Source organism: Gymnodraco acuticeps, unplaced genomic scaffold (genome assembly GCF_902827175.1).
Source record: "Gymnodraco acuticeps unplaced genomic scaffold, fGymAcu1.1, whole genome shotgun sequence".
Classification (NCBI taxonomy): Eukaryota; Metazoa; Chordata; class Actinopteri; order Perciformes; family Bathydraconidae; genus Gymnodraco; species Gymnodraco acuticeps.
The window spans coordinates 1,252,948-1,275,501 of NW_022990165.1; the positions used below are offsets into that span (position 1 = coordinate 1,252,948).

General features: G+C 39.2%; 1 protein-coding gene across 1 annotated transcript in view; it reads left to right on the forward strand.

The window, feature by feature from the left end:
* The window catches only part of LOC117547047 (transmembrane protein 150A-like), a 42,855-nt gene extending 20,976 nt beyond the window's left edge, over positions 1–21,879 (forward strand). The window contains exons 5-8 of the mRNA XM_034217505.1: positions 2,313–2,380; positions 13,546–13,673; positions 19,201–19,378; positions 20,627–21,879. Coding sequence (XP_034073396.1) covers positions 2,313–2,380; positions 13,546–13,673; positions 19,201–19,378; positions 20,627–20,880 — 628 coding nt within the window. The 3' untranslated portion in view covers positions 20,881–21,879. The remainder of the gene's footprint in view (positions 1–2,312; positions 2,381–13,545; positions 13,674–19,200; positions 19,379–20,626) is intronic.
* The last annotated feature ends 675 nt before the right edge of the window (positions 21,880–22,554 follow it).

A 22,554-nucleotide genomic window follows, 5' to 3' on the forward strand; every position in this document is an offset into this window, starting at 1 on the left:
AAATCAGTTAAAATTGACAACCGGTCCGCGATTTTTTTTTAATGTATCTGCCGGTCCTTGGCACAATAAAGGTTGGGAAGTAGAGGGCTCCGCCTGTGCTTATATAACTAGGGTTACAATACGTAACCCCCCGTTTTTTCCCCTTCGAGCTTTGACTTGGGCATACAAAGTTAAAACTGTACACCAAAGTGTTAATCTAAGCAACAGTATTTCCCTTTATCTTGATGCTTCACTTTAACTGCATAAATGATTGTGTCAATGTCCAGGAAAAAGATTTGCATGCACTGCAACAGGATATCTGGACCTAATGTTATCAGATAAACAAGCTAAGCAACGTTAGCATTTAGCTTGTAGCCCCTACATCTGCCAGTAAAACATGTATTTTAAACATGAAACTGCTTTATTGAGTGTTTCTACCAGCCTTTTTCAGGTTTGTTTTGAAGAGAAGACTTTGAGGATAATTCTTTCTAGTAAAATCCTCTTTCATGATACACTCTGAAGGAATAATTACCATATGAAGGCAACTAAAATGACAAATTCCCACAATCATGTCACTATGTCAGTAAACTCGGTAAAGCTAGCCAAGTTATATTACTTCAGATTAAGCTGACCCTTTTATCCAAAGACTTGCAATAATTGCATTCAACCAAAAAGACTCAAATGCTTAAAAAAGCATCCTGCAAGTGCATTAGCTTTAAATTAGCCAAACCATTGTAATTGCTCAGTACAGAATTATCACTTTTTAGGCCAAGGTGCAGTTAAAATAGCAAGGTTTTCAGTCTGTGACGGAAAATGTTAAGACTTTCTGCGGTCCTAATATTAATGGGGAGCTTGTTCCACTGTTTTGGAGACAGTAAAGCAAACAGGTGTGTTTCTGTTAAAGGGCACCTTGGTCCTACTCGAGCACATGCTGGAGTGTAGGGTTTAACCATTTCCTGGATCAGGAAGGGCCTTATCCATTCATAGCATGGTAGGCCAGTAGGGGACACAGCTGGGACCGGAGCGCTTGTTGACGTCCAGTGGAAATGTACTTCTAATGTTTCTAAAGTTTTATTGGCTCATTTTAACAATGTTATCACTTACTTCTGATATTATTGCAGGTCTGCTGTAAGCTAGCTACATGTAGCTAACCATGTCATTTCAAAGATACTGACAAAACACAGCCTGACTGCAAACAGGGACAGTTGGCCAACTTTAGAATCCTGAACGACAACAAGCGCTCCTGTCCCCGTTTCCGGTGTGATTTGAGCCTCTTACAGCGTTTTTAATTTGCAGCGTTTTTAATATGTGTTTGTAGCGTTATGTTTATGCAGTGCTTTTAGTAAACCATGTGCATGGTTCATCAAATATGTAAATGTTTTCCTATTGCTGTTCATGTGTTGTCAAGTTGGTGAAGATGTTTCTTCATTTGCATGTGTTTTGGAACATTTGTGTTTTAATATTTGCTTTGCTTCTGAAGCTGCAGCACTTTTCTCCGAATGGAAACATTTTGAAACGTTGTAGCACGTTTGCACCTGTCGGCCACCGTAGCATGGCTGATTATACATATAACGCTATGCAAGCGATCATTATCCTACTGGTTAAATTCATATCACACAGAATACAGTGAAGTTTGTACTCATGTTAAAAGAAAAGATAACCAGTAGGTAGTGCAGTGTTTTCCCTCTAACAGAGCTGTGTTTGGTGCTCTGGTAGTCTTGGAGCAGCTGCAGGGCAGAGTTTGGGAGATAAGCCCACACTTGCCCGCCTGAGGCCTGCAGTCTTTAACCTCCTCACCTTGACAGGAAGAAGAGCTTTTTGTTGTGTGTAGTTGATCCTGCACCGCTCTTTGAAATGTCGCCACACTGAGACACAAAATGTAAACAAGAGATAGTTTTGCTCCCTCCCTGTCGACAGCGACTCCCAGATTAATGAACAGCAGGTTTAAGATTCCCACTGTTACACATGTTCAGCATGTCTCCAATAGTTTAATGGTGCTTTTTATCTGTAGAGATCTCAGTGTCATTCTTTCCTGAACCTCCCAGCATGTTTTCCATGTATAGACATATTTTCCATGTTTAATCTCACAAGAACAAATTCACAAGAAAACACGCTACGGACGAACACATAAGGCCACGTTGCTTTTTTAGGAGTATTTCTAAGGCATTCCTGCAGCACTGTAAAAAAACACAAGTCCAAAAAATAATTGGAGGAACATGGAGGTCACAGCTATAATTTGAACTCAGCAGGAACTTGATTGAACTTTAGCCTACTGAGTGTGCAAGCTAGCCCACACTAACAACCCCCCCTTCTCCTTTCTGTTTTCATTGCAGTAAATGTGGAACCCTGCCACCTGAAAGCTGCTTTTTCAGCCTCATATGCAGCACTGGATCCTTTATGGGTAAGTATCAACACACGTTTGTGCTCAGAGAAATGTAGTTTATTTTTTTGCCTCAACACACACGTTTACCCAACTTGCACTCTCGGTTAAACGGGGCTCTGTGCGCTCGGGCTTGTTTTCTCAGCTGCGACGGCTCCAGCTAAGTCTCTGTTCCCCACAATCCACTGCCAGGTCCCGCCTCACCCCCCCCCCCATGATTTTTATGAGCTACAAGCATTCACCCACTGACTATGAGGGCAACTGCTCTGCTTTGTTCCAAAACTACTTTAAAGCATTTATTTGGGTCATTTACATTCAGGGTGGTGCATGCAGTTTCTTTTTTGATATGCTTTCCTACATTTTCTGACAATATACCCTCTGTGAACTTTGTTCCACTGAGATTTTATAACATTGAGGTTGACAACATGGAATTTTACATTACACAGAGCAAGAATGTTGTTTTCAATGGAGCGAGGGGCTTCTCTCGGCCATGACTCGGATTTTCTGCCAAGTTTTGTATAGCCACAGATCAGACAGAACCTGAAAACATTCATAGTGTTTCACTCAGTTGTTTAGGAAATAGTTTTAAAAAAGATGGCTGAGAGAAGTTCAAACCCTGTCTGAGATATACGACCAATAGAAAAACACTTCTGAAGAAGCATATTGGAGTTTGAAACTCCAAATGCACTTCTGCACCTTTAAACAAAGCTTCCAATTCTGGCATTTGTCGTAAGCAGAAGTTACAACATTTTGTACAGTGTATGCCATTCTGCTATCTGAAACAACTGGGAGCCGAAATAAAAGAGAACATATATTAGTGGGTGTTTATACCTAGTTACAAAGTGAATAACTTATTTTGGTTATTTGGTGTTGTCTGTACAGTAGAATCCCTGTAAACATGCTCATGGCATGATGATGCACACATTCTTTAAACTATGCTCTTCTGTCACCTGAATAGGACTGTCAGCTCTAATAAAACGGTGACGGCCCATCCACACTACAGCTTCAAAAAAAGCTTGGAGCTGGGCTTGTCTGAAACTCGACCAACAACCAATCACATGAATCTCCCGCCCCTGACACACAAGCAGCGGTTTGATTGGCTAGAGCTTGTACTGGCATATGATTTGATTGGTTGACGCTTCCACCGAAAGCTTCAGAAGCTTCAAAAGTTGAACATTGCTCAACTTTTGCAGCCTGAAACGCCAGGAAAGCTCCGCTCTGCTTCCCACAATGCAGTTCGGCGAAAAGTGACGTCACCCCATTCAAAGTGAATGGGCAGACGCGTTGGAAACCGTTTTTGAAGCTGTCGAAGCTGTAGTGTGCACGGGCCGTGACTGTTGTTGTTATACTTAATGCTGATAACAAAGCCTAATACAAATGGTGCCGCAGTAGTATATACAAACATTTCTCAACCAAGGTTTGATAGCACAAACTTTCACAAGCCTGTACTCACAGTATTAGGGTGACACACTCGGTCCATATAATACATTTGATTGTCTTGATTTTGTTACATAAAAAATACAGTTTAATACTTGTAAGTCTTGAGCCTGATCTCTGCTCACACAATTTGTTGAGGAGCCATTATGGGGTGTTTGCACTCAGTTTAATATACCTAGACCCTTAAATTACTTTTAAGGTCTTGTATTTGAACCTTGACATGTAGTTAAATGTATCAGATAATGGACAGGCATTGCTTTTCCTAGAAAAGGAAGACGTTTAAGTGATCATTAGATAACACGTTTTTGTCTTACTCAGTGTTTGTTTTAAAAGTGCTGGCCTTGCTTTTTGATTTTGTATTACAGAGGAACTGTTTGGTGGATGAATGTTGTGTGGGGTGCTGCTGATCACGTAGGCTTGTTACAGCACAATACACCGCTCTGTAAACTTCCATCAATACAACACAAGGGAAACACCGCATAATAAACCTGAGAAAAAAAATTACAATTTACAAAAAAGTTATGAGCTTTGTCTTAAATATATCAGTAAAAGCTGTGTGCTTGTCTTTAGCCATATTAGAAGCATGAGTGAAAACAGGAAAACTATTGGATAGATTACTTTAAAATTAGATAATCATGATCCCCAGAGGATGAACCCCATTAACTTTGGTGGGTGTTTCTCTTAAGACTGTTAACTTAGCATGTTAACTTAACACTCTAAACTAAAATGGTGAACATGGTAAACATTCAACCCAGTCTCACGGCATTTCGTGTTCACCAACACGATTTTTAATCTATTGATTCGTGTTCACCAACACGATTTGCCCCTTTTTTTCGTGTTGCACAGCACGATTTTAAAAGCAATGTATTTCTACTGCCTGCAGCACGTCTTTTTCTCCGGTCGGGTCGAGGAAGACCGGAAGCTGTGTGGTTCATAAAAACATGTTCTTACTCAATATCAAGCCACAGTTATTGCTTTTATTTGAAATCGTATAATTTCGGACTTTTGTTGCCGTCTGTGAGGAAAATAAATGGGGCTCAGAGCCTCAGAATACGGAAATCTGTATTTTTAAATCTTTTTTTCCTTCTAATTTGATATTCTTTTCAAAATAACACACTGTTATTTACTCACCAATAACACACAATTATCCTTGCTTTTATTTATTGGTTTAATTCCATAATTTCGGACTTTTGTTGCCGTCTGTGAGGAAAATAAATGGGGCTCAGAGCCTCAGAATACGGAAATCTGTATTTTAAAATCTTTTTTTCCTTCTAATTCGATATTCTTTTCAAAATAACACACTGTTATTTACTCACCAATAACACACAATTATCCTTGCTTTTATTTATTGGTTTAATTCCATAATCTCGGGCTTTTTTGGCGTCCGTCAGGAACTGAATTTCAAAATAAAAATAACCGGAAACAGACGTAGGCCTATAAGGGACATTTCGAGCATCATTGCGATTGTCAACATTTCTGAGTTTAGGATGGCCGAAGACACTACACTACCCATAATCCCCAGCTATCGTTTAGGACTACAGTCCCTGTAAGGTTACGCAGAGCGTCAAACAGCTGTGTGAAATGGAACGAAACCACGCCAGACTATCCAAAACTGGAATCGAACGCCCCCCAGAACTACACATGCTGGCTATTGTGTTTCGCAAAATGTTCTATGGGACGTCTCTACTGAACGTTTTCGTTTTTCCCACAATTAGAAGTTGCCAGTATTAAACACATTCGTGTTATCAAATGTAAAACATATTATTAATAAATGGGTGAAAATCGCTTGTGTCCATAATGCGCAGCATTAATACCCACATGACAGCTCATTGTTACTTTGTAATTCTACTCCACTACAATTCAGAGGTTAACCTGGTATTTTTACTCCACTGCATTTATTTGAGTTACTTTGCAGATTCTGATTAATTATGTGAAATATAAACAACCCTTAAATCAGACTTTAGTTACACCTGAGTAAAATTCAGGTAAGGTGATTGTCAAGTGCCAACAATCAGGAGAGATATTTGATAGTTGGTGCTTGAGAAGACTAAACATGTATCTGCAATTGACATGAATGGAAACGAGTAATAAAGTATATTCATTACTCGTTATTCTCTACTAATAGTTAATTAAAGACTGTATATTATGGCTATTTTGCACATCCCTTTCAAGATTTTCAAAGGTGTATTGACATATCATATACACAACTAGGGTGTAGTTATGCAATGAATGAAATACTTGGGTCACAGGTTCCTCAATCAATCAATCAATCAATGTTTATTTATATAGCCCAATATCACAAATGTTACATTTGTCTCAGTGGACTTTACAGTTTGTACAAAATATCAGTATGACAATACGACACCCTCTGTCCTTAGACCCTCACATCGTACAAGGAAAAACTTCCGGAGAAAACCCAGTTTAAAGGGAAAAATGGGAGAAACCTCAGGGAGAGCAACAGAGGAGGGATCCCTCTCCCAGGACGGACAGACGTGCAATAGATGCCGTGTGTAAATTGAAAAGATAATACATTTGCAACATAGGTAGTCCAAATGTTTGGAAATGCATGTGTGTATAATAGGAAGATGAATCCACGAGGATATCCATCCAGGACCTATGATCCAGGACCACAGCCACGACTCAAGATCCAGGGCTCGCGATCCAGGACAGAGGAGCGCAGGATCATCCATGACTCCGGATCCCGGCGTATATAGACACCAAAAAGAAAGACATTTGGGGAAGCTGGGTTAATCGGAACATGAGAGTACACAGGTATAGACAGAGAGAAGGAAGAAGTAAGATGTCCCCCGACAAACTAAGCCTATATCAGCGAAACTAGGGGCTGAATCTAATCAGCCCTAACTATAAGCTTTATCAAAAAGGAAGGTCTTAAGCGCACTCTTAAAAACGGATAGGGGTGTCTGCCGCCCGAACACAAACTGGAAGCTGATTCCACAAATGTGGAGCTTGATAAGAAAAGGCTCTGGCTCCCATTGTACTTTTAGAGACTCTAGGAACAACCAACAACCCTGCATTCTTGGAACGCAATGCCCTAGTAGGACAGTAGGGTATAATGAGTTCTTTAAGGTAAGATGGCGCCTGCCCATTAAGGGCTTTGTAGGCGAGAAGAAGAATTTTAAATTCTATCCTGTGTTCTATAGGGAGCCAGTGTAAGGCAGCCAGAACAGGAGTAATGTGGTCCCTTTTCCTAACTCTGGTTAGTACACGAGCCGCAGCATTTTGAATCAGCTGAAGCGACTTGACTGACTTCTTGGTACACCCTGATAATAAAGAGTTACAATAATCCAGCCTTGAAGTAACAAATGCATGGACTAGTTTCTCTGCATCGTTTTGAGGCAAGATATGCCTGATTTTTGCAATGTTACGTAGATGGAAGTAGGCGGTCCTTGAAATTGATTTTATGTGGGCGTTAAAGGATAAATCCTGATCAAATATAACACCAAGATTCCTTACAGTCTCACTGGAGGCCAAATTAATGCCATCCATAGTTAGTATATCCTTAGATAATTTGTTTCGTAGATTCTTCGGGCCAAGTACAATAACTTCAGTTTTGGTCGTGTTTAACATCAAAAAGTTTAAGGTCATCCACGTTTTAAGTCCTTAAGGCAGTCTTGAATTTTATTTAGATGATTAATTTCATCAGGCTTGATTGATAAATATAGTTGAGTATCATCCGCATAACAATGAAAGTTTACAGAATGATTCCTTATAATATTGCCTAACGGAAGCATATATAATGTGAACAAAATAGGTCCGAGCACTGAGCCCTGTGGCACTCCATGGCTAACTTTGGTTTGCGTGGAAGATTCATCATTGACACGTACAAACTGAGAGCGTTCAGATAGATAGGACCTAAACCAGTCTAAAGCAGTTCCCTGTATGCCAACTAAGTGCTCTAGTCTTTGCAATAAGATATCATGGTCGATAGTATCAAATGCAGCACTGAGATCGAGCAAAACAAGAATAGAGACACGTCCCTTGTCAGAGGCTATTAGAATGTCATTTGTGACTTTAACCAGAGCTGTCTCTGTGCTATGATGTGTTCTAAAGCCAGACTGAAAAGCTTCAAATAAATCATTGTTTTTTAAGTAATCACACAACTGTTTTGCGACCGCTTTCTCAAGAATTTTTGAGAGGAACGGAAGATTAGAAATAGGTCTATAGTTGGCTAAAACCTCTGGATCGAGGTTGTGCTTTTTAAGAAGCGGTTTTATCACTGCTACTTTGAATGATTGTGGAACATAGCCTGATAATAAAGACATATTCATAATATTTAATAAATAAGTGCTAATTAATGGAAAAACTTCCTTCAACAGCTTAGTTGGAATTGGGTCTAACATGCACGTTGATGATTTAGAAGAGAGAATCATTGAATTTAATTGTTCAAGGTTTATGGCTGAAAAGCATTCTAGTTTACTATCTAGTGTAATATTAGAACTTACGTTTCCGGGAGCTGTTGATAACACTATACTGGTCAAAGGCAAGAGGTCATTAATTTTGTTTCTAAGAGTAACAATTTTATCGTTAAAAAAGCACATAAAATCATTACTACTGAGTGCTATGGGAATAGAAGGCTCAATCGAGCTGTGGCTTTCTGTCAGCCTGGCTACAGTGCTGAAAAGAAATCTTGCATTATTCTTATTCTCATCTATTAATGAAGAGTAGTAAGCTGCTCTCGCTTTACGCAATGCTTTCTTATATTCATTGAGAGTAATATGCCAAATTAAATGAGATTCTTCAAGTTTAGTAGAACGCCATATCCTTTCAAGTTGTCTCGACTTTTGCTTTATTTTGCGGGTTTCGGCATTATGCCATGGAGCTAATCTATGTTGTTTTATTTTCTTCTTTTTCAAAGGAGCAACAGAGTCTAATTTTATTCGCAGCGCATCTGTAGCACTATCAACAACATGATCAATTTGGGGTGGTGTACATTTTGTATAAGTTTCCTCCCTTACATGCAGACATGCTATCGAGTTAAGTATTGGTGGAATCTCTTCCTTAAATTTGGCTATAGCACTAACAGATAGGTTTCTGCTGCAGGAGCTTTTGACTAATGCTTTGTAGTCTAGTAACAGTACTTCAAAAGTTACTAAGAAATGGTCGGATAAAGCACGATTATGCGGTTCGACTAATAGTTGCTCAATTTCAATACCATAAGTCAGAACAAGGTCGAGAGTGTGATTATAGCAGTGGGTTGGTTTATTTACACTCTGACAAAAACCAACAGAATCTAATATAGAGTTAAATGCAACAGTAAGGCTATTTTTATCATCGTCAACATGAATATTAAAGTCACCTACGATAATTACTTTATCTGTTTTAAGAACCAAAGTTGATAAAAACTCAGAGAATTCAGATAAGAATTCTGAATAAGGACCTGGTGCACGGTACACTGTAACAAATAAGATTGGCTGCAAAGTTTTCCAGGTCGGATGCGTAAGACTAAAAACGAGACTTTCAAAGGAGGTATAATTTAATTTTGGTTTAGTATTGATAAGTAAACTTGAGTCAAAGATGGCTGCAACTCCACCTCCTCGGCCCGTGCCTCGGGCAATATGAGTATTGATATGGCTGGGTGGAGTGGCCTCATTTATGCTGACATATTCTTCATGTCTCAACAAAGTTTCAGTGAGACAGCATATATCAATATTATAATCTGATATTAAATCATTTACCAATATTGCTTTAGATGCTAGAGATCTTATGTTTAAGAGACCACATTTAATATTCCTGTTTTGTTGCACTGTAGTAGTTGTTACATTTACTTTGATTAGGTTATTATGTATGACACCTCTATTAGGTTTTACCTTAACTTGTCCTTGGGCAGACACACACACCGCTAATATTGGGTATTTTATTGGGTTCGGGATTCCTATGGATGACTGCCTAGGAGAGAGCGCAGAGAAGCGTGTAAGACTGCGACTCCGCCTCCTGGTCTCAACTCCAGTTTGTCATGGATTAAGTCCACAAAGCCCTGAAATGTTTGCCGAAATGAGATCGGCACCTTCCAAAGTAGGATGAATGCCTCAACAGTGCATTACAAGACATCTATCAATATGTGTGTACCTCCACCATTAAACTGTCATATTCTGCACATTTCTTATTCTATCTACATACATAAGAGTATAATTCATATGTATAATATCAGTTAAAATAAGTGCTTCAACATAGTTAACATTGCAGGAAAGCAATATATTAGACGTTAAGTACTTTGTCAGGCTTAATATTTATCTGTAGATAGATACCCCCAAAGTTTTTTTCTTATTTAAAAGAAGACCTTAATCTGTTATTTAATGTTTAAATAAAGGTTAATTCGTTTTTCTGTTTTGCACCTCCTCCTATTAATATCTTTGTACATTCTGCACTAAACTGTTTTATTGTAGAGATCACTTATAGTATCTTCTTGATTTTTTATATTCTATATTTATACTTTCCCCCTATGAAAGTATGTACTCTTAATATTTTTTTAATCAAATAAAACACAATAATTCAATAACGTGCTTTAACCACTAGGCGGTGCACACAAGGTACACACAGCCATAATAACTTTGTATTATTAGTGTAGGACACTTTTTTCACTAATCTGTGAATTAGATCAAATGTAAAAGTCAGCCGAATTAGTGTTGATACTGCAAGGAGACGTATTGTGTGAAGAGAAATTGAAGATGTTGTTTAATTGTTGAATATATTTATGATCCACGTCAAGTATTCAGTTTCGGTGGCATTTTCTCAGTTTTTCCAAAGGTCTTCTCATCTCTATAAATAAAGAACTACGGCAGATCTGTAATATACAATGCAGCCGAACCGTGTATTACAATGCCGTTATGTGATGACTTTCAAAGAGAAAAGCAAGAGCGCTCGGAATTAAGTATTATTTTATTCTTTTAAAATGTTTTCCGGATTTCATATCATATAAACACCAAATCCCAGCAGGCATTGCGGCTAAAACATCCAATAAACGAGCTTAAAACCATAGCTGAGGATCTTGGGTAATCGCTTGAAATGCCTACGTCTGTTTCCGGTTATTTTTATTTTGAAATTCAGTTCCTGACGGACGCCAAAAAAGCCCGAGATTATGGAATTAAACCAATAAATAAAAGCAAGGATAATTGTGTGTTATTGGTGAGTAAATAACAGTGTGTTATTTTGAAAAGAATAACAAATTAGAAGGAAAAAAAGATTTAAAAAATACAGATTTCAGTATCCTGAGGCTCTGAGCCCCATTTATTTTCCTCACAGACGGCAACAAAAGTCCGAAATTATACGATTTCAAATAAAAGCAATAACTGTGGCTTGATATTGAGTAAGAACATGTTTTTATGAACCACACAGCTTCCGGTCTTCCTCGACCCGACCGGAGAAAAAGACGTGCTGCAGGCAGTATAAATACATTGCTTTTAAAATCGTGCTGTGCAACACGAAAAAAAAGGGGCAAATCGTGTTGGTGAACACGAATCAATAGATTAAAAATCGTGTTGGTGAACACGAAATGCCGTGAGACTGGGTTGAAACATTACACCTGCTAACATCAAAATGTTTCCATGTGACATGTTGCAACGCTAGCATTAGCATTCCAAGCTGGGGTCTGCCCAGTTATATTTTACACAGGCTCCGCCCTCTACTGGACTCTATGGGTACTACCTCTCAACCATACCATGCAAGCATTCACCTACTGAGATATCTATAAACGTATTCGGCCCCCGGGTCGGGCCTACCTGAATGAGCGCGCAAGCTCACCGTATAAAAGGCGGTCTCGCCTCCTGACTGTCATCCTTTTCTCTTCAGCGAGCAGGATAACAACTGAGACGTAAACAGAGAAAAGAAAGAAATAATTTGAATCAAGATGGTCCACGTCAGGCCCCTTCTTAAAGTGTTATCTCTTGGACATGTCTGGCTCATCGTCTGTGCTTGCTGGGGCAACACAGGACTGGTGATGGGGGGGGGGGGGGGGGGGGCTGTGGGTCAGTAGATATCTGACCCCCCCCCCCTGGACATAATGCACTTGTGTGTTTTCCCATGCTCCTTAGGGACCCGGGGAACATGGTGCGCAGTATGCCCCAGGCAGGGCTGGAAGACTCTCCCCGCCTGAGCCTTCCTCACTATTTTTCATACACACTATTTACGAGGTAAGTGTGTCTGAGTGTGCCCTACCAGCCAAGTAAACTGCGGCCCCATCTTCTCCACGGTCACAACCGGAGGAGAAGGAGTTGCGGTGCAGTGGCTGTTAACCAAAAGCCGGTCAGGGGCAGTATGATGGGCCGATGTTGTTGGAAGACAGCGCGTTTATGCATTAGGGTTCCGCCCACTGTACCCATAGAGTCCAGTAGAGGGGGGAGCCTGTGTAAAATATAACGAGGGGTTACGTATTGTAACCCTAGTTATATAAGCACAGGCAGAGCCCTCTACTCGGGGCCCTGTCTGTCCTATGCCGCTCGCTGAAGAGGGTGTAGGATAACAGTCAGGAGGCGAGGCCGCCTTTTATACGGTGTGCTTGCAGGCGCATTCAGGTAGGCCCGCCCCGGGGGGCGGCTACGTTTATAGATATCTCAGTAGGTGAATGCTTGCATGGTATGGTGGAGAGAGAGGTAAGGCAAGGCAAGTTTATTTATATAGCACTTTTCAACACAAGGCAATTCAAAGTGCTTTACAAAAAATGAAAGACATTAAGAAAATGGCATTTAAAAACAGTCATTAAAAAGAAAAGCTAATAAAATAAACATTAAAAGAAAAAAAAAATGGATAAAAGTTACAGTGCAGTCTAAGATATGAATAGTTCAATTAAAAGCAGCGACAAAAAGAAAAGTCTTCAGGTAGTACCCATAGAGTCCAGTAGAGGACTCCGTATGTGCTTATATAACTAGGGTTACAATACATAACCCCTCGTTTTCACTCTGGAAATGTACCTAACATCAAAAGCTTCCCTCCATTTTTTTATTGTGTTTCATAAACAATACTGAGTTTATGTTAGTGAGGCAGCTTATTTTAACTCTGAGGTGTGGTGTGAGCGTTCATGAGAAGATCAGAAAGCAGATCTTTCTATCTGCCTGCCGCTTGGTTCCCTGCTTGCTGGAGTAGCAATATGGACATCATAACAGTCGCTGTCTGTACTGTGCTGCGTGATGTGTACCAGATGTGATCGGTATGAGCATCAGGTGGTCATGTGGTACAGTGAAGCTGCTGTGAAGCTTTGATGGAGCAGATTAATAAACACTGACCAGGAATCTGCTCACACCGAGATCTGTAGCATTGATACTTAAAGTAACAGATGCAACACTGACCTTGTTCCTTTTTGTGCTGCATCCTGATGCTGTTAGCAAATTTGTCATTTATTTCTTTTTATTTTACGTTTACAGTAAAGCAATTGTAGAGATAGATCCTACACACATACAGTATACCACACTAGGTCGGATCAGACTGCAATTATCAAAATTCCCATGGGCTTGAATCAGGTTGAGTTTCAACCAGCTTTTTAAAAATATATATATATTTTTTAATGTAGACCTAATAGTCACTAATAAGACACTAAACATTCAGTTGAACTACATTTCTACGCTGAGGAAAAATATAAAATTAGTAGGCAAAGACAATGCATGGTGGACAGTGTAAACATCTGAAATCCAGTTTGTAGATTGGCAAAGTTGCTGGAAGATTTAAGCCAGATGTGGTCACCAGACGGCATGATGAGATGTCTCTTTCTTATTTCTTCCTCTCTCCACCTGCCCCTGCAGTGATGCTGATTGCTCTGCTGCGTTACGCTCATGTGATCGAGAAGCACCAGAACTGCATCCTCAACACGGCCGGCCTCTCCAGCGCCTGGATCTGTGCTGCAGGGCTCATCATGGTGGGAAACTTCCAGGTAAGATACCAATGTAGATAACCAATGTGTCTTAGCCCCCCACCCCTCTGGTGCACAATGGCTCCAGGTGGTTCACCAAATAAATTATAAAAAATGAAGGTTTTAAAGGCAGGTTCTTGATTGTTTTAAGCCTCATTAGCGACGTAGCTAGATAGAAGATATAGAAAAAGAAGAATATGATTATGGTCTACATTTTCCAAAGTTATAGCAACATAAGTAAAAGCATGCAATAGAAGAGCTAAATGAGAAAGATTAAGAATCAATATTATAAAGACAATCAGGTGAACGTATAATTAAATCTCCTTTCTGCAGTGCTGCATTTTCCAAAATGAGTTTCTTTCAGAATTTCGATAGTGTTTTTTCAAACAAATGGGAAAAATCGAGTTGGTTCCTTGATAATTTAGAGTAGACTAGGAGTTGTCTAATTACAGTCAGCGGGGCATTCTGAAATAGTATTAATGGTCTTTATACTGTGAAAATACTTGGGTACTTATTTATTCTCCATGCAATGCTTATATTGAGACTTACTTTGATATGACCTTGCTGCTGAGATAAGTCTTGACATGATGTATGGGTCAGTGCCATGGCAACTGAGAGCAGAGGGACTCAGTGGCCTCTGTGTAACAAACATTGTGGAGTTAATAACAGTCTCTTTAGCAAACACACAGGTACTCTGAGCTAATGGACAGACCCTGTGGTGCAGGGCTGAGCAAATCCTGGCTCCTTATTAAAAGAACTCACACATGAAATATCTCTCGGCACCTATCACACAGCAGCAGGTGGACAACCTGCTGCTGTGTGAACTCTCTGTGGCACCAACCGGTAATTTACAGATATAGGCCTAAATGCTTTTCAACAGATTACAGATAACTGGTTAAAAATGGTTTGAACAGGATTTATCCCAACAAAGTAGAGGATTCAGAACATTTAATTATGATTTGATACCAAGAAACACTAGGGATAATTGATTTAATATAAATATTTGATATGATGAATATGATTATGTAATGCAGATGTACCATTTCATGACTTAAATGCATAATTAAGATGTTTCTTATATTGCCACTGAAAAATGTTCCCCAACGCTCACATTAGGCATTTATTCTTTTACCGATTTCTGTTAATATCTTTATTCCATGCATGTTAAATACATGATCAAAGCAATAACACTTTATTGAATATTTATATGAATTCTTTGAGCTGTCAGTGCATGCAAACAATGGCAGCAAAGAAGCAGAAAGTGCACTAAAAAAGCTTTTAATTTGCATAAAACATAATGTATGATGAAATCAATCCTATTGATGCCAGTATCAATACTGAAAACAAGTCTTAGTATTTGAATAAAAGCGTTTCCTAAGTTATGGATCCAGTAACTAGCAGGCTGTTGAGTGAACAGTGTATGTTGTGTTTCTGTTGGTTTTAAAGGCTCCTCTGATGTGTTTCTCCTCCTGCAGTTTCTCAGCAAGTTGTAGACCTTCCAACACATCTCTTTTGATGTTCTTTGTTCTGCATTTGTTTAGGAAGAAGCTCAGTGTCAGCGTCGCCTTTTGTGCTGACTTGTTTCTGCTGGTTTTAAAAACTGTTAAGATAAGAAAGAGAGATTTACTGTAGAGGAGAACTAGAGCACATGTACATGCTGCAACACACCTGCACACATATCTTCCCATCATGAGAGATTTCCTAGCCTCAGGTGTACTTTGTGTTAAATCTGCTGCTCAACATGTGACAACTGTGGGGTTTCTGCCAGGAAGGCATGCATGTGTTTAGTATTTGATCACATAGGAATTATGTGTACGTCCAGTGGTGGGGAGAAACAAAGTACATTTACTCAAGTAATGTAATTAATACTTGTCTTGTAGTAGTGTATTGTCTTTCCACTACATTGATTTGACAGCTTTACAGGTGTTGTTTGTTATAATGCAGACTCAGAGTTGAACATTTTGTTTAATGTATATATTTGTCGATCGACAAAAAATAAATTGGCAACTATTATCAATTTACTCGTTTTTAGTTTAACTTTTTGTGGAGGAATGATAGAAAATGTTCTTTTAAGACTCTTAACTATGGGGATTTCTTTCTTTTTTCTTGCAAAGGAAGAACTTATCAGGTCTCAATCAATGGATACCTGCATTATTCTTTGCTTACAGCAGACGCTCCATCAGAAATCTGCCCTCTCAAAATTCGCTCCTATTTTAGCCAGGTTTTTGGTATCCACCGTCTCCTTAGGGAAACACTGTATGTATAAAGTCAAGGGCTTACCAAACCAGTAAGCTAAGTATATGGATATGGTAATACTCAGACATGTGAATCAGTGTGTCCGTGTGTTTGTGTGTGTGTCGTCAGAGGTCTGCGCAATTCGAGGCCCTCTCAGATTCCCCCCTGCACACGTCTGGGCCCCTCTAATTACGTTCTGGGGCGCACACATCACAGTTCCACCTACAGGTCCAACATCCAGTTCACCCTCTTGTGGTAAAAGGTGGTCCTCCTCCTCCTCTTCCTCTTCTTCTTCTCTGATTGGCTGCAAGGGCCCTCCTCCCGGCCCCCTGCTCTATCTTACATAATAAACCTTCTTCCTGTTTCACTACAAAGTAAACATGGCAGGAATCCTTGAGGAGTTATTTACTGTATGCTCTCCATCCATCTGCAGAGCCATAAACACAAACAAACAAACACACGAGGGCCGATGTTTACATCAGGATGAAGTGTTGATGTTGAATTGAAGTCTTATGATATCTTGAATGAGATTTGCCTAAGAGAGGCTGAAGAGAAGAGAAGCATTAGCTTTTGTTAAGTTGTCCTTTGTCCACATTTTTAACCTCTTTAACATCCTTTTTATTTCCCTTGGTAGTTTTAAGGCTAGATAAACTGTCTTTTATCACTGCCTACATTCTGGATCATCCTCTGTAGTTTATTATTACCTACCCCAAGGAGGCCATGTTTTTGAACCCATTTATTTTAGAGCGGATACAAATCAAGGGGGGATACATCCAGTTCGTTAAGAGACGGAGTGTTTGTAATGCATTCATGTGGTTTCAAAATAATTGGAAAAAATATTGATTGGACATTTTGGTGGAAGATTTTTGTCATATTAGGCAGAAAAACAGCGGAAACGAGTTCAAACGCACACATTTTCGATAAACGATTGGTTGAGGTCTGGGCTCTCCAAGTGCAATCTAGTTATATTTGTTTGTCAAATATGTTTTTAAAATGAGTCAGAATTCCCAGAAACCAGTTCTGGTTTCTTTGGATCTATTCATCGACCTAGAATTCCATCTTAAGTCCAGCCAAGACCCAATGTATTTAAAAACTACCAGAGGCCTAGTTTTGCCCTTCACAATGGACAGTGCCCATTTTTGTGAAAAGTATAAGGTCTCTTACAACAAATATTATGGTTTTGGCATTTTAATGTATCTTATATTAAAGGGACCACATAATGCTTTTGGGGGTTTTCTCTTTCCTGTGTGTTGAATAGGTTTTTGTGAATGTAAATGGTCTGTAAAGACACCTCCATTGGACTTCTTTGTTTACTTCCATTACATGATGGCATCACTACAAGACACTTCTATTGGCGAGCGCTCCGTCACATTGTACCTGATAAGGCTAAAGGGTGGGACAGTTAACCAATCACTACAGAGCCGGCCATCCATCCAATCAGAGCAGACTGGGCTCTGGTTTCAGACAGAGGGTGAATGTATGAGAAAAATAAAGAGCTTCTTGAACATTATAGCATGGAGACATGTCACAGTAGAGGCACTAAATACAGACATAAACCTGAACACAGGGACCCTTTAATGAAGCAGCGATTGTTATATATTTTTATTAGACTATACCTCTCAATTTTATAGTATGATGTAAATAATACATAATAGTACAACTTGTTTTTTATGAATTTGTAAACAGATATGTTATAGGAAATGGCATACATCATCCACACAATTACATTTTTTATTCTGAACCAATCCTACGCCTGCTGCTTTGAGTCCTGAGCGTTTCCAGTCAGATGTTCCTGGAAGCAGCATGTGTAACTAGCAGAAGGTACATGTTCCTGCTCTTCCCTGTAATTACACAGCTTCAACAGCTGTGATTCCTCCCACAATCCACCTCTATCGTCCACTAAACCTGCAGTTCATTCCGTGTCATCATCCTACCAGCTGCTGCATATAAAAAGAAATGTGTGCACTCAAGAATTATTTAAAAAAGGATGAGAGGAGTAGAGATTACTCCGTCTCTGTGAACATCAAAGTCACAAGTTTCTTATCAGCTCAAATTAACTCTCTAATTGTCTATTTGTGTCATGGATGACAAGGAAGATAATCCTGTTGGCTTTGTAAATGGCTATCATTACAGTTGTTCCTTATCTTATGGAGAAAATTGACCCGTCTTGCTCTGTGACTTTCTTTGTCAGATGATATTGTAGCATTGATTACCCAGAGTGCCGTTCTTGGGTCACAGTGACCCTTTGTGTGTGTTTTTGTAATTTGTTTTTGTATTTTCCCATGAGAAAGCCACAAGAAAAACTGTTCAGATCATGTTTACATTTTAAGGTTGAGGGTTAACCTTTTACAGATTTGTAAGGTTAGAAAACAAGTGTAATTTTTTAAAATAAGTAACACAAATGTTTTGTGAAAGAGATAAGCTCATAACAGACATGTATTATGATACAACGCACGTAAGGCGTTTATGTCGAATAAAGAAGAAATACATTACTTTATATCAAAAAGAGAACAAGACCAAGAGTACAGTGGTACTTTCAGCTCAAAGCTAACGTTGTCATCCCTATGTTCTCATTGTAAAAGATTGCTAATGGATATCTTGTCAGTTCAGATTGCAAAAGAACAAACGGAAATGGTTGTTTTAAATACAGTAGCTGAATGATTCAAAAGTCATTCAGCTACTGTAGAGATACCAACGTCCGATCATCAATGTCCTGCCATCACTGTGATTGGATGTGAAGCAAAGAACTATACTTTTTTTTGGTGCCATTTACAGGAGATTAAGATTCAGCCTCTGGGCACCATGCATTTGTGTTAATGACATAAGAATGGAATTGAAACATTTTAAAGTTGTAGTGATATTTCACAAAAAACAAACATTTCAAACACATGGCGCTAGGGGAAACCAGTGGATTAATACGCTCATTTAGATTCATCATGGGGATCATGAATGTCTGAACAGAATTACATGGCAATGCAATTACTTAAAAAAACTATAGATAGAATGTCAAAAAAGTTAGAAATTACCAATGGTGTAGCTCAGCTGACGAGAGAAATCAAAAGTAAGGGACAGAAACCAAAATAAATATGTATAATGATGCTGACTGATGAAAGGCCGGGTAATGTTTGTATGTTGAGTTTTTTCTCTCATTTCCCTAAAGAATATGAAGTAAAGTTGAATGATAAGACCTAAATTATAACACAAAATCTCATCATTCTTCCCCATATTAAGACTTCTAATACTAAAACAGTTCCCTGGAGGTTAATAAGTATCTGTGAAGGAATTTAACTGTTTCTTTGTGTCTATCTCTCAGGTGGATTTTGCCAAAGTCCTCCATTACATTGGTGCTGGAGTGACCTTCCCCTCCAGCATGCTGTTTGTGTGTCTGCAGTCGGCTCTGACCTACAGACTGGCTAAGACCCAGGAGGAGTATCGGATAGGTCACCTGCGGGTGGGGATGGCCCTGCTGGCCCTCGTCGCTCTGGTGCTCAGTATCCTGCCAACATGAAGCTCATTCTGTGTGTCCACTAACTTTGTCTTTTTAGGTATTGTTAAATGTAGATTAGGTATTTTTCTTCTCTTGCTTGGTGAGTTTTGAGGTGTGACATCAGTTAAACTATCCCCTAACAAAAAGAAGACAAGATTATCGAAAGACGAGTTTCAGAGATAATTTCCCCCCTGTTGTTTCTTCAAAATCAATCAATCAATCAATCAATGTTTATTTATATAGCCCAATATCACAAATGTTACATTTGTCTCAGTGGACTTTACAGTTTGTACAAAATATCAGTATGACAATACGACACCCTCTGTCCTTAGACCCTCTGTCCTTAGACCCTCACATCGTACAAGGAAAAACTTCCGAAGAAAACCCACAGTTTAAAGGGAAAAATGGGAGAAACCTCAGGGAGAGCAACAGAGGAGGGATCCCTCTCCCAGGACGGACAGACGTGCAATAGATGCCGTGTGTAAATTGAAAAGATAATACATTTGCAACATAGGTAGTCCAAATGTTTGGAAATGCATGTGTGTATAATAGGAAAATGTCTCTAGATACAGATATAGCAATCACACAGTGCTTTTAAAACAAAAGCAGGACACAGAATACAGGACATTTAATAAAAGAACACAAAATCTACAGGGGTTAAATCACTATGCGGAGAAGAATGTTCGAATCCGTCCTGGGACTATTTGCTCACTGGCACTTCAATAAATGCACTAGTGAAGACATCTTTAAAAAAAACTAAAGTCAACCACTCAACTAAAGCATTAATGAAATTTAAAGTGAAATTAAAACAAGACAAAGGAAGCATAGAAAAAGTAGAGAGAAAAACGAATTCTGATTAAAATCTAATGTTAAAATAGGAAATTTCAATAAATGTCAATAAAAGAAATACAAAGAAATACAAAAAAAGAATGAAAAACTACAACATTTCCTGCAAAACATATTGACGTAGAAATATAAAGTAACAAAGCGTTAATACTCACCTCAAAATTGTACTTCAGTATGGTGGATAGGTACATTGTGTGACGTGGCCCCCTGCTGGAGAAAACAACACTTACACCCCTTCCCTAAATCAAACTGTCAACCCTCAGTGTAATATATGAAAATAGATGCCTTAAATGAACACATCCATAAATCCCGTGTGAGGATGTTTATATTCCTGTGAGAGAGAGATGTACAGATGGTCTCCCTCCTGCTGTTCAGCCATTGTTCTCCTTAACCCTTGACTCTCCAGGTGGAGTTTTCTTTTGCCAGGAGAGCTTCGCCCTGCAACATGCCTCCGCCATCTTTGAGTGGATCTACTGCATGCTCATCATGCTCTTCTACGGGACTTTTGCCTTTGAGTTCGGGGACATGTCGGGAGACACACTGATGGTGCTGACCGGAGGAGGAGGAGGGGGGCTAAACGGCTTCTCCACATCTGGACACAAGGCAGAGGTGAGCAGCGGCTCCAACCACCATCAGCCTGAGAGTTTATCGATGCTGTAACCACAGTGTGAACAAGCTTCAGGATCCCTGGAGGTCAAAGGGCGACACATACTGTATGGAGGACCTGATTATGGATGCTCTTGCACACAGCAGTGACCAAATACTTTTATCCTGCTTTGCTTAATGTATGTGCACTGCAGGTCACAGCTGCAGAACATTGCACAATAATGCAAGTGCCTTTTGAACCCTGACAGAGATCCACACACACACACACACACACACACACATACACACACACATACACACACACACACACACACACACACACACACACACACACACACACACACACACACACAGGTGGAACTGTGATGTGTGCGCCCCAGAACGTAATTAGAGGGGCCCAGACGTGTGCAGGGGGGAATCTGAGAGGGCCTCGAATTGCGCAGACCTCTGACGACACACACACACACAGACACACTCGTGTGTTTGTTTTAATTCTCTCAATGTAACAATGCCTCTCTGCATTCTTGGCCAAAGTCGCCTTTCATCAGACCGAACCTCCTGAACTCGCCTCAGATGTAGCGCCGTCAGTTTGTTTGAATGTTTAGACGTTCAGAACACCAAGCTCCGTGTTTTTTACTCAGGAAGTTTTTGTTACATAAACTGCTTTTGCCTAATGTAAGGGAAAGTTTTCCAAAAGACAATGGATGGACTAAAGGTAACCATGTGCCAAAAATAATCATTTTTATAGCAGGTTTATCTGCCCTATGTTGAACAGTTTATTTTATAGTTTTTTATGATATCCAAAGAAACATTTTGTGCGACTTTTTATGGGGATATTGCCAGAGTATCTGTCTCATATTAAAGCTCTTTTGTATATTTTGTTGTATCAGCTCTTTTCCAAAGATATGTATCATTGCTCTCAGTAACAATGAGAGTTGTACAGTTTGAATGGGACCAAACTATCCGTATTGTGATAATACGCAGACATACTTTTACAAGAATAATGTATGCAGAGAACAAAATAATTAAAGCAAGAAAGATGTAATGCCTCTTGTTCAAATGTTTTATTGTTCAAAAATCATATTTACAGCATTTTCCAGGACAAATGACACAGCATTTGTTATAGGAGTGAGATTTTGAATTGGAGACGTGCCGCACAAGGTGGCAGATTCACAGCATTTCCTCTGATTTTATAACTTTTTAAAACAAGTATAGATAACATCTAATCTAATCTTTGCAGATGTTTGCAGGCATTATTGAAATTCACAGTTTGGATTGTCAATTCATATAAAACTAAAGAATCAGCTGTTCATTTCAAACAATGAGTTTAAAGGAAATATGGTATTGTGTTCAGAATGCAGGTTTGTGCATTTATTTCCTACTAACACTACAAAAAAACGGTACCACTTTACAATAAGACTACCCTTATTTACGAATAGTTTGTAATTCATTTATTAATTAGGTTGTGAACACTTAATAAGCATTTATGAGACATGAGATAAACAGGGCAACTGTGACCGGTTGCTTGCCAAATAGTGAGCCCACATTTATTTGTACGGCTAAGCCTTATTAGAAATGGTAGTAACTCGTAAATAAATGGTCATAAAGAGATGCCAAAAAACATCAAGATGGAAGGGGGGGGAATCAACTCAGTGAACAACAGATACCAAGGATGCTGGCTGATGACGAAGTAAGCTAGTGCCAATATAAGGCTTAGTCATCTTGCCA